Genomic DNA, 12721 nt, shown 5'->3' with positions numbered 1-12721 from the left:
TATATAATTTATGAATAATTTGTCTATGCATATTTATATACAGCTACTGCTATGAGGGAAGATCATGCGTTACCTATTTGGGAGAAGTAGGTGACAAAACAAAATGTGCTATGTTTTACTGCTCGCTATTCTGATTCAGGTATGTGAATCTATGAAAGCTCCAATACAGGAGTAAGAAAACAAGTTATTTACCTGTACTGTAGTTCTCCAGTATTGGAAGCTTTCATAGATTCACATACGCCCACCCCACCCTCTTCCCCTGAGAGGCTCACCTTGGATTAGGCACAAAGGGTATTATAGCACAAGTGCCCGAAAATCTGAGGGGCAGAAGGTTCTCTCAGGAGGGTTCTAGAGGGTGAGGAGCTCCTGATTGGCCTAGGGAAAAGTTTGGTCCTTTTTTTACATAACAAAGGTTATGGGTTGCAAAAGAGAAATGGGCCTAAGCCTCTTTTCAGTTGGCTACACTACTAAGCATTGCTTTTTATGTACCGGAGACTCCAGTCTAGACGACGGGGAAATGATTCAGGTATGTGAATCTATGAAAGCTTCCAATACTGGAGAACTAAAATTACAGGTAAGTAACTTGTTTTCATACTGCAGCCCTTAGAGGCCATCCCTGGTCACAGTGCCCTTGGTATCTGTGGTACCTTTTACAAGGGGCTTACCTATGGACAAAGATGTTCCAATTGTGGGTACAAAGGTACAGTTTTGGGAACGAACACAGATCTGGGAATCTAATTGGCAGGGACCAAGGGCACGTCAAGTCAAAGTGCATCAAGTGTTAGGCAAAAATTGGGGGGTTTACCACAACAGAAACCCACTTTCCTGCAATTACCCTGCAGCCTTCCTACCAGCATGCGCCCAGGAGAGAGGAGCCAGCATAACTGACACACTAAGGCTCCAACACTTGAAAAGACCACTCCCACGCCTTCCAGGAGAAGTGAACAGACATTACTCCCTCACCGAAATTGGAGCTGCAACTACCACCTTCTGCTTGGTGCAAAACACCTGCCAACAAAACTGCTTAATTGGAGCAGGGTCACAAGTCGCCGCCACATCAGTTACTGGCTCGGACATGCAACATTATCCCAATGTAGAACTGTGGAGAGTCATCTCGCTATACTGGTAGCTCATCAGAGACTTTGATCCAATTGAGACCCCTAAATGGGGGCTTTAGGTACACCATTGGGGAGCACAGCCTGCCTATTGAGTCTATAGGGTAAGCCTACTCACTTGAGGCACAACTCTCGATAATGAGGAGTATTTAATACATACTCTAGGAGTTGATAGGTGCTAGAACCTCAAATGCACAGCAAATAAAACTCAATGACTTCAGTGGCCAGGCAGTATTCTAAATTCAAAGAGATGGAATTTATGTATAGACACGTAAAAAGAGCAGTTAAGAATACAAAAAGAGGAAACCAGAAAGTGCTGACTTTTTCTGAGTTAAAGATATGACAACAGATATGCTAATAACTCCCTGGCTCTAACACTACATTTTCTTTAACATTGGCAATGTTAACCTGTAGCACAGCTCTTAGCCTATCTCTGGAACCTATGGACCTTGTGTATCAATGCATTTCCCCACAGACACAGAATGGTTAAAATCTTTTGATACATAAGACCATAATCCTTTCCTTTTCCTTTCCTTATTCCTTATTATTTGAGTTGAGGAACATTGAACTGGCGCATTAAAGAGGAAGAAATTGTGGGGAAATTTGGATGCAGGTGGACTGAGAAGAATGGTGTAAAGGTAGGGGAATATTGAAGCAAGAAACAAAGGAAGGAGAGGAGAAGGAAGACTGTGCTGGGAGTGTCATGGAAAGGGGATACTGTAGTTGCCATTGTGGTTTGATTTCTCTCCTTAGTTGCCAGGAGGACAGTGGTGCAACAAATTAATTTCAGTACGCAATGAAGAAAGGAAAGTGTCTGTCAGTGGGAACTGGCCTCTAGGATTAGGGCTCAAACGTGTTTAATTTGTATATGTGAAATTTAGAGGGCGAGAGGGATGAATAAAATGGTTTCTCAGGCACTTCTCCCTACAAATTAACTACACCATACACCTGGGCTGCGAAGGTGTGTGCCTTTGGACTGAGTTTGGGACATTGAAGGCTTATTGGCTTGCTGGAGCAATGCAATATGGCATCTCCACCACCCAGATGTTTTTTTCTTAAGTTCAGCTGGACTGCTGGGATTTCACAGCACAGCACCTGGGCGGTCTTGGTCATTTGAGAATCCTCCATGCTGATTTCAATTCAGCTCGGACTTGTGCAGGTCTTCATAGTTACATTCTGGCAGGGGTAGGTCAGATGCTTGTGGCAGCAGTGTAGTGCTCTATATCTAGACTAGCAGCCCGTCCCAACGTTGTCCGGGTATGAAATATCAGGCAGCGTTTTAAATGGTTTGATGAGGACTTTTAAAAGCATGAAGTGGCACAATAGGTAGGCATGTGAGTGCATATACTGTGTGCACCTCGGAGTAATAAGTATTTGCAGATGTCTCTAGTGTGTATTTAGTCCACTGACATAGGTAAGCGTGTGTGAAAGTGCTGTCATTTGTAAATTTATTGTCCCCGCAGGCACGCTGAGGAGCGTCAGCCCCCGCTTGAGGGCCGGCTCCCGTTGTGGTTGATGTTGTGCTTGTGGTGTAAAGTCGTTGATGCTGAGAGTTGAGTGGGTGAGAGCTGGAGACGATGCGCTGCTATGAAGGTGCAGTCAGTTCAAAAGTTAAGGTCCCAGCAGGCACGATTAGTCGCGCCAGCCGCCACCTGACCTGACACGCCCCCATCAGAAGGCACACACGGCATTTGCCCCCAGTATGTCTGACATGCCCCCAGCACAACGCACACAGTGCATTTGCACACAGTATGTGTGAAACGCCCCAGCACAAGGGTCACACTCACAAGCGAACGGTTATTTACCATGCCTCCAGCAGAACGCAGACGCCCAAGGAACACGTACGCCCAGGTGCGCTATTGGCACCATGATTTAGGAATGCAGCGCGATTGCTGGCGGCCGATTGCTGCGTCCATTGGCCACGCCCCTTGCTTCCGCGCAATTGCCGCATCCATTGGTCTTGACCACTCCCCCAGCACAAGGCACACGTTTGGTTTCCACATGCCCTCAAGGCACGCTTATTTTTGCGCGATTGCTGCCGGCCCATTGTAGCGCCCATTGGCCACACCCCTTGCTGATTGCAGCACCCATTGGCCACGCCCCCAGCCCAACGAACACGTTTGGTTTCCACACGCCCTCAAGGAAGACTTTTTTTTGGTCGTAATGCCGAGCCCCGCCCACGCCCACAAGGGACTACTTTGCTGATAAGGTTATTTTACCTTTCAAATGTATATGGTGGGCATCTGTAAAGCCTATGTCTTTCTGCTACAACTGCCCTTTCCAATGCTGTATTGGGTGTTGTGATTGGTGCTGTACTTCTTGAGCTTACCCGCCTCAAAGGTTTCAGCTCTCTCTTTATAATAGTAGTATAGATAGGTTCCTGCAGCAAAGATTCACAGAATAACCATGACTTGTGATAAGTTGTGGAATCTGCGAAATACCTTACCTGCACGGGCCGCCGCCATCGCCAAGAGTCCAGAGGGCCACATCACACGCCGCCACCGGCCAAGAGTCAGCAAATATCATTCTCCGCGCCGCCGCCCCGGGACCACAACTCCCGGCAGGCACAGCGGCGGCACGCACCGCTGACGACGCGCCCGCACCAGGAGGTGCATAAAGCAGGCGCAGAGGCCCGCTCCGCGGGACGTGCCGGTTCAAGAACGGGTAAGGACGGGACGGGCCACCCCTCTGACACCTGCCACAGCATTAACAAGGTCAGTGTCGTACTGGAAAGAAATCGGAAGTCATTTATTCATTATTTGTTACCAAATTGAGTATTACACAAGGTATTGAAAGGATGGCTACCTCACAAGAGGGTGATCCTAGTTGTAGGAAATCAACTGGTGGTTCACTACTAGGAACTCTTGATAATTTTCTTATAAGGGTATCAACTGCACTTGCCAAGGATATAGAATTTACCGAAAAAAGCTATCCTTGGACACATCCTTCCATAAAAGGTCTTCCCTGGGCCCCCTGGCACATGCTAGATCACCGACTCACTTACAACCCGACTCACAGGGTTCGCTTCCTCCCTCAGGAGTGGCAACCACTTCTTCACCCCAATCAGCAACTATTATGAACATAAGTGACAATTCTCCAAGAGAAGGAGTGCCCAGCAGCGACACGGTCAGAGACCCATCCTCTAAAATTAAGACTCGATCTGCTGGCCAAGTAAAAGCTATTAAGGTCCCGCCAAAGGGGAGGGAGCAAGCAAAAAGGAAACGCCCTGGACCACAAACGAATGCTGGAGGGAAAAGCAAGATCTTGTAAAAGTAATGTTCCACCTGATGACCCAGCAGCGATGCCACCAATCACCCCTGTACAATTGGATAGGGCTGGTAGAAGTGGGCAGGGAAGCCATTTGGACAATAGGGAGGAGGATCCATACATGGAGTTGGGTCCTTCTTTCTGGATAAGACGGGCACCTTTAAGAAAATGTGTCACCCATTGCATGAACGGCTGGACTCCATTGAAAACAGACTGGTGTGCCTCGAACTTTCATTGGTATCAGTTCAGAAACAGGCAGGACCAAGTCGTGGTGCTCATACTGCAAGGCCAAAAACTATTGTAGACAATGGTCCAATTAATTCTAACAGTGATACCTGGTCAAGCCAGACTGCAAGGCCAATTTTGGCTGTGGACAAGGGGCAAATTGCTAATTCACAACCTGCCGCTCTGACCGTAGTGGGAAACATACATCAAGTTAGTGGGACGCCACAAACCACCTTGACACGGACAGATACTTCCCCGGTACTTAATCATACAGGGGTGGGAGCGAAGCCATTGAGCAAAGAGAGAATTTTGGGTGATGGAACTAAGTTGAAGGATAAACAGCCAAATTTACCTGCCTCAAACAGGGCTCACAGCGAGCCTCCCCTACCTTATATTGACCTCCCTCCCGAATCAGCCCCTTTTGTGGTAGTCTTGGTAGCGGTCCCCCCACTAGCCCGTGGGAAACGAGAATCATACCAAGATTTAAAGCATAAATGTATTTTCTGGCTAAATAAGTACCGCCCATTGCCAGTGAACATGCGAGCTGAAGATATGGGTGCCAGTAGAGTCAACTGGATAGGCAAGGGATGCAAGACGGTAGCAGGAGACTGTATCATTATTAATTTCAGAGACCAGATATGTGTCAACTTTATCTGTAATTGGTCTCATAATAATCTGTCCAATGGGATACAAGCTCTACCCTTAGCTTACTTCTATGGTCCCCCTATTCCAGTTTCCTTTGAGAGGGATATGTTTTCTCAGGGAACTGTATATAACTTTTGCCCCTTAGGGAACATAAGGTTGTTCAACAGATTCCAGGCTCTGTCGGGGTTAGAGGACTGTGATTGACAGTATGAACCACAAAAGTCCATCTTGGGTAGTAGGGGAGGGGATGGAGACTGGGAAAGGGAATGTGCCCGTCCAGAGTAGTAAAGATGAAGGGTTGGTTAAGGCTGGCCAAAGTACTACATGTGAGATTATGTTTGGGGCACTAAAGGTAGATCAGTCCTTGAACAGGCAGTATAATACACATTCTGGCTTAGGGGGACGTCCTGTACGGGGCAAATTGGGCACAACATCAGACGGACCACTATGCCGGACATCGCTGGTCTCTTGGAATGTGGCAGGGTTGGGGTCGAAACTTAACTCGCAGGCTTGGGCAGATTTTATTGACCACTTTGACATTTGTTTGTTTCAAGAAGTTTGGGCGGTTGAACCAATGTTTAGAGTTGGCTATCTGAATTTTTTTGTCCCTGCTGTAAAAAAAACTAAAGGGCGACCTATGGGGGGTTTAGTTATATGGGTCAAGCAGTCCCTAAAATGTAACTCCCAGTTGCTCCCTATTGTATATAATGACATTCTTGGTGTTAGATTTAGTTTTCATGCCAATTTAGAAATTGACTTTTTTAATGTTTATGCTAGGGGGCTTCAAGGTGGTAAGAAATCGGAAGTTGTAGCTAAACTTGATACATTACTACAGGCTACCCCAAATAACATAATGTCATTGATTGCCGGTGACTTCAATACCATTTTTGAACCCCTTGGTCTGGACGATATCCATTTGACCGAGGAGGAGGACACTAGGTGGGGAGTTCCTCAGCTCAGTGCTAAACCCATAAAAAAATGGACTGAGGCTGCTATCCAGTTAAAGGGCCTCTGTATGGAAAACGAGCTGAGGGCTGCCAACGGACGCACATTGTCGGATAAAATCGGAAAGGAAACCTTCGACAATGGTGCTAGGGCAAGTAACATTTATTATTTACTTGTCCCTCTCAAGATGTGGTCCACTCTCGTTGATATGGAGGTAGTGTCTCGTATTGAAAGTGACAATAATCCTCTGAGTGCAAAGTTCAACCTGGGCATTCATACAGGGGCTGATGCTCATGAAGGGCATTTTTACCCGGATTTAGTTATGGCAAATGATGAGCGTCACCTTAAATGGTGTCAAGTCGCAGAGCATCAGGAAATAATTAGTATTATTGAGGGAGACCTGGAAGGGGCTTTAAAGGCTATGGAGGAAGCCACCCTAAAAGGATCTCCCCCTTAACTTTTATTAGAGGCACACAATAGGCACTTTATTAAACTGAAAACATACTTCTGCAAACCAAGCTTAGGTAAAAGAAGAATTCCAGCTAAAAAACCAGAGAGCTGGTTTGATGGCTCCTGTCGCCAAGCTAGGAGGGAGTTGGGTCTAGCCCTAAAGTCTAAAGATATGGGTACAATAAGACTGGCTCGCGCAAACTACAGGCTCAAGCAACTCACTGCTAAAAGGAATTGGGATGAGGGCCTGTGGCAGGATTTGAAAGTGGCGTGCTCTGCAAAGAACCCCAAACTTTTCTGGGAGTTTTTTTAATGGGATAGGGGAGGACATCGAGAGAGCCCTCATAATAATGTTGACCGTAATTCTTGGGTTGACTATTTTAAGCCCCAATATGCTGCTAGTGCTACTGGTATTAGCGAAGGAGCCTTTGTCCATACTGTGTATAAGGAACCTATCTTCTCTTTGAGTGATGTGGATAGGGCATTGGACCAAGTCACTGAGGGTCGTGCTACCGGCATGGATTGTGTCCCCGCAGATTTATTTCTGAACAACAGAGGGCGTTGGCGATTATATATTTTGTATGTGGCAAACGCCATAGCCCAAGGGATGGAGGTGCCTATCTCATGGAAAGGGGCAGAAATAGTGCCGGTGTATAAAAAGGGTGATAAGTTGCTTGCAGCCAATTATAGACCAATAAGTCTAATTGACTGCTTACAAAAAATCATGGGACGCCTGGTTTTGCGCAGAATCCAGGCCTGGATGGATGACAATATTTTGAGTCACCTCCAGGCTGGTTTCTGCCCAAAAACAAGTACCATAGACCAGGTTTTCCGGTTCATTATGTTATACTGGCGTACCGTGGTCCTGGAAAAGGGTACTTTGTATGCCGTTTTTGTTGACTTAAAAGCAGCTTTCGACCTGGTCCCTCGCAATACACTATGGAAAGTCCTAGCGGAGCTGGGGATGGCACCTGAATTGCTGAGCTTGATTGTCCGCCTGCATGAGGATACCTTCGCTCGGGTTCGGTGGGGTTGCCAGGGGGAGGTTACGGAGCCCTTTCCTATGGAGCGTGGAGTGAGGCAGGGTTGCTTTATGGCGCTAACCTTGTTCTCGCTCTTTGTGAATGGGGTTGCGGATTTCCTCTCCCTGGTCCCGACTGATGCCCCTGCGATGTCTGGTGAGCGGGTCCCAAACTTCATGCTCGCGGACGACACTCATCATTTCAAAGACTCCGACTGGATTCCAGCTGGCACTGAAGCGGTTTGAAGATTTTTGTTCGAATAGGGTCCTAGAAATAAACATGACAAAAACTAAGTATATGGTCCTGACCGGCCGTAAAACATGCGGGACAAATAGACCTTTTAGAGGGCTGATTAACATGAATGGTTCCCCGCTGGAGCGGGTAGATGCCTTCACCTACCTGGGGGTTACCCATCAGAGAGACTTGGGGTGGTCTAGTCAATTGGACATTGCGGTGCTAAAACTCCAACAGCAGGCAGCCATCCTTTTGAAAAAATTCACCTCCTCAACAACAAAGCCCATTAGCCCCTTATTGGAAGTATACTGGATGAAGGTCTTAGGTTCGGCCCTATATGGAGCCGAACTCTGGGGTTTTGAAGATCTAAGAAAGCTAATGCTAGCTGAAAATGAATTCCTCCGAAAAGCTACTAGCGCTCCCATAAGTACCCCGTTAATACCGCTAATGTGGGATCTTGGAAAAAAGGCGGTCCAGGATCTTGCCTTTCTGCGGCCAGTACTTTACTGGCGCCGTTTATGGACTACAGAAGAACTACAGCATTATGCCCAGGCTAAGGACACGTGCCATAGAATACATTGGCTGAAGGCCATTAGATCGATACTCTTCAAATTAGGAATAAGGGATCTATGGGAGGACCCCGGAAACGCTCAATTTCCCTTTAAAAAAATCCCTAAAAGACAAGTATTGGGAGATGGTGATCACAGAAGAGGTCAGAGGGTCTCTCCTCACACTTAACTGGTCGTTTCATGGATATTAAAGCCCAACCAAAACTGGGACATTATTGGCAAACAACAGGATTGCAAGCTCTATTTCCAGCTTAGGGTAGGATCACTCCCAGTAAGATATTTTACAGTAAAATGGGCAGATAATAGTGGTAACGACAGATGTCCTAAGTGTGGGGAGGAACAAGAGTCATTAAGTCACTTTTTATTCTTCTGTCCTCTGTATACTGCCCCCAGAATGATGTGGATTAAGCCTATATGTAAACTGCTTGGGATACACAGGCATGCTGAGGCTCTGAGAATTCTAACTACAGATCCGACGCCTAGAATTGCTGTTGCCGTGGCTAAATTCTTGAGATGGGCTTGGGTAATCCGCACAAAACATACAGCGGTAACTTTGTGAAGATTAAGCTGCTTTTCCCTATGTACACTAGGGTTAACTTTCGTGAATTTCTGTGCAATACTCCTCTGGATAAATGTATATTGATGAAATTGATTTTACGCCCTTTTTAAATTGTAATTCGGCAATAGTCCATTGTAGTTTAATACTCTTTTTAAATAATTATTGTATGGTTTTGTAATCAACATTTGTGTATTTTATGTATACTTTTATGACTTAATTGTCGAATAAAGTTTATGAAATGACAAGTCTGGAGGCAGTTCAGTAGCCATGCCACTGTTTAAATAAAGAAACTCTTTAATTCTGCTGCACTTTACTAACAGGTAAATAAAATTTATTTTGCTATAGCTGTTGACCCTATATCCAGTTTATTTAATTTGTGTGTATTTATTTTCCTTAAATTCTTATTCCAGTAGCTAACCTGGTTTGGATCATTTAAGAACTTTATTTCTTAACTCTATTGTTGTTTCAAATTATTGTTCATGCATAACATCCGTTTCTTTGCTGAAAGCCTTGCTGCTTGTCCCAGTCTATTAAGAGGGATCCAGGAATTCCTTTTAGCGATCAGATTATTTGTCCCTTGTTGGCTTTTCTCCTACATAGCTCACAAATCTGATTTCTTGCGGGTGAATGGCAATTAGCTCGCACGCCCTTGTCATAGAAGGGATGACATGAATAGTGCTCTGTGCATCCAGTTGCAACTGCAATTTTTGGTGACTGTGTTCCTCTTCCCTTGCAGATGTACACTGCATCCAAGTGATCAGCTGGCTCTCGAGGGACCTCTATCTAGAGTGAAATCTTTGAAGAAGTCTCTGAGACAGTCCTTCCGGCGAATACGGAGAAGTCAGGTGTCCAAACGGCGAGGTGCCAACATTTCTGAGGTAAAATCTACTATTCAGACAGTAACCGAACCTACGCAGTATGACCAACTCTGTTCCCAAACAGAATGAAATATTTCCTAGCAACTGCAACAGAAAATTTACATTTTATTAAGGACTCCGAGGCAAGGATTCTGCTGTACATTCTTCACTTTATTTTTCCAGCTGCCTTATAACATTTAAGAAAACTATCCTTCCCATGAACACTTGGAGAAGTGGTGAAATAAATGTCAACCAATCAGGACACATGCGTCCCCTCAGAGTCCTCTGATGCCCTTATTCTTCCTCTTTTGACAGGATGGTATGCCTGCTTCAGTATTGCTTGGAGTCATAATTTCCTTCGTAGAGAGATAGGATTTACTACTATATTCCTGTTTTGTTGCAAGTCATTCAACAACACAAACAATCTGTGCCTAGAAAAATCCTCAAAGATAATTTCCAAACAACATTATCAAAGGCGCTCAATTCAGAAACCGTGTTAAACTACAGAGGGAATACCTACCCCAATAGAAAAATGGAGAAGGATCCTCCAACTATGTTTAGTTGTCACTTCGGTGCTCGGGGGATAAACCTAGCCTCCGAGTCCTTAATAAAATGTTAACTTTCCATTAAGATTGCCAGGAACGTTTTAATTTTATGTCACAACCAGAGGTGGGTAGTAAGCTGGTTCATAGCTTCCTTACCACCAGGGAGGCCACGTCTGTGACCAGTCAGCAGCATGAAGAATATCCTACAACCTGGCGCCCAGAGCAAAAACCTTAAAGGCCATGGCACCTCGTGCAGAGTGTGCCCCAAAAGATGTGTAATGCACTTTATCCCTCTCTTGCACAGTATCGCATTGCTGCTCATAGATGCTTGACATATCCAGTTGGTAACTGACTTGTGTGGGGGAAACCAATCGCAATCAAGGAGGCGGAGCCTTTTAAAGCATGGAGCCCTTTAAACGGTGGCAGTGGTGCCTACGCGCCAGTACTGCACCCACCGCACTTGGGATTTTTTTATGTTTTGGGAGTCTTATTTCTGGAATTCCTGCACTTTATTGCTCTTTTGCACAGTACTGCATCACACCTCGCGGATACTAGACACATCCAGTTGGTAACTGATTAGGGGGGCGGGACCAATTACAGTTGAGCGTCGGAGCCTGTTAATTATGTTATGTTAATAGAATTTCTAAAGTGCTCGAATACCTAGATGTGTCTTGGCGCTGCGATTTCAGCCAAAAGAAAAATCCTAGGAAAAACTCCTACAGAGTGCTAAAATAACAAGTTTTCAGGGCTTTTCTAAAGGCAAGAAGATTGGGTGCCTTTTAAATGGGGAGTGGCAGTGCGTTCCAAGTGATTTGCTTGAACCTGGGTACAATTAAGAATTTGGCGCTGGCCGAGCGTAGGCTTCTGTTTGGGGGGTACATTTATCTCTCTGTTTGAGAGAGTCGGGGACAAGATCATGAAGGGCTCTGTAAGCTATACAAAGTGCTTTGAAGGGGACTCTGTTTGATGGGGTCTCAATCCAGACTGAATGGTATATTGGGATTTTTAATAGACGTCTGGCCTCCACATTATGTAGGACTTGTAGTTTGTTTAATATGAATTGATGGGCAGTGAGAAACAGGCCATTACAATAATCTAATTTGGCCATCACGAGAGAAGTGAGTAGAGTTTTCTGGAGATTGACAGGGATAAAAGGTAGTGTCTTTTTGATGGTCTTAAGTGTTAAAAAAGGCTGAGGATGTGACTGCATTCACTTGATCAGCCCAACTTATCATCTTTAAGTACTCCCAGGTTGTGGCCCTTCATCACTGGTGTCTGTAGGGGGACCATCTCCTCTGGCCAGGAGGTCGGGGTCCAGAAGGCTCCAAACAAAATGACTTCAGTTTTACCTGAATTAAGTTTCAGGCAATTTGTATCCAAGGAAGTCAAGGAAAAGCCAAAGGTCTTTATTAGGTTCCTTAAGGGATTGGCATAAATGTTAGAGTATTGGGATGAGGGAGGATCCTGAAGGGATCCTGCACGGAAGGGAGAGAGGGTGCGAGACCTAGGCATCCAGTCAAACAGCCTGTTCTTGATCCAGAAGAATGCATTTGATCAAATCCCAGGCTAGGCTGGTAATCCCAATATTGGCCAACCGTTCTAACAGCAATCTGTGGCTAATGTTATCAATAGAGATCAATCAGGAAGAGGGCAGCCCCTCTGCCATGGTCCAATGGCTGCCTGATCTCTTCTGTTTCATTGATCAGCGCTGGCTGAGTGCTACGTCCACTACGAAATCCAAATTGAGTAGCATCCAAAATTGGATGTGTTCCACAAGTTGGTTGATAATTTTTTCAGCAATCTTCCCTCTCAAATGGAAACAGAGATTGGACAGAAGCTATTCGCAACAGTGTTTTTTTGTTTTTTGAGTGGAAGCACAGAGGCTTTTTTTCATATCGTCGGAAAAACACTGGTCTTAAACATTATTTGAAAGATGGTCGTAAGCTTAGCGTCAATCTCCGCAGCAAGCTTTGCCAAAGTAGGAGTACAGGGATCCTGGAGTCAAGAATCTAAGTATATTTGGAACTTTCTCAGAAGGGGGCACGGTCAATTCACTTAGTATGTTCCGTTCGATAAGGGAAGAAACCCTTAATGTATCACTCGTGGTAGACAAGGTAGATTAGATGAACTTATTGCACACCATTTTGTTTGAGGCATATGGGCTGCAGACCACACTTGTGTGGAATTTTTGCTTCATCGATCTTCATTGTGAAATTGGAGGTGTTTTCCTTAATAAGAACAGATTTATAGGTTGCGAAGTAGCACTTGTATTCAGTTTTTTCTTCCTT

The 12721-nt window shown here is 45.2% G+C and overlaps 1 protein-coding gene across 4 annotated transcripts in view; it reads left to right on the top strand.

The window, feature by feature from the left end:
- The window catches only part of LLGL2 (LLGL scribble cell polarity complex component 2), a 1008116-nt gene that overhangs the window by 623876 nt on the left and 371519 nt on the right, over window positions 1–12721 (top strand). For all 4 annotated transcript variants that reach the window (XM_086930752.1, XM_086930755.1, XM_086930754.1 and 1 more), the window contains exon 16: window positions 9768–9909. In XM_086930752.1, the coding sequence (XP_086786878.1) occupies window positions 9768–9909 (142 nt within the window). The remainder of the gene's footprint in view (window positions 1–9767; window positions 9910–12721) is intronic.

This window comes from Lissotriton vulgaris, chromosome 7, assembly GCF_964263255.1.
Source record: "Lissotriton vulgaris chromosome 7, aLisVul1.2, whole genome shotgun sequence".
NCBI lineage: Eukaryota > Metazoa > Chordata > Amphibia > Caudata > Salamandridae > Lissotriton > Lissotriton vulgaris.
This window is presented reverse-complemented; position numbering and strand designations above follow the sequence as displayed.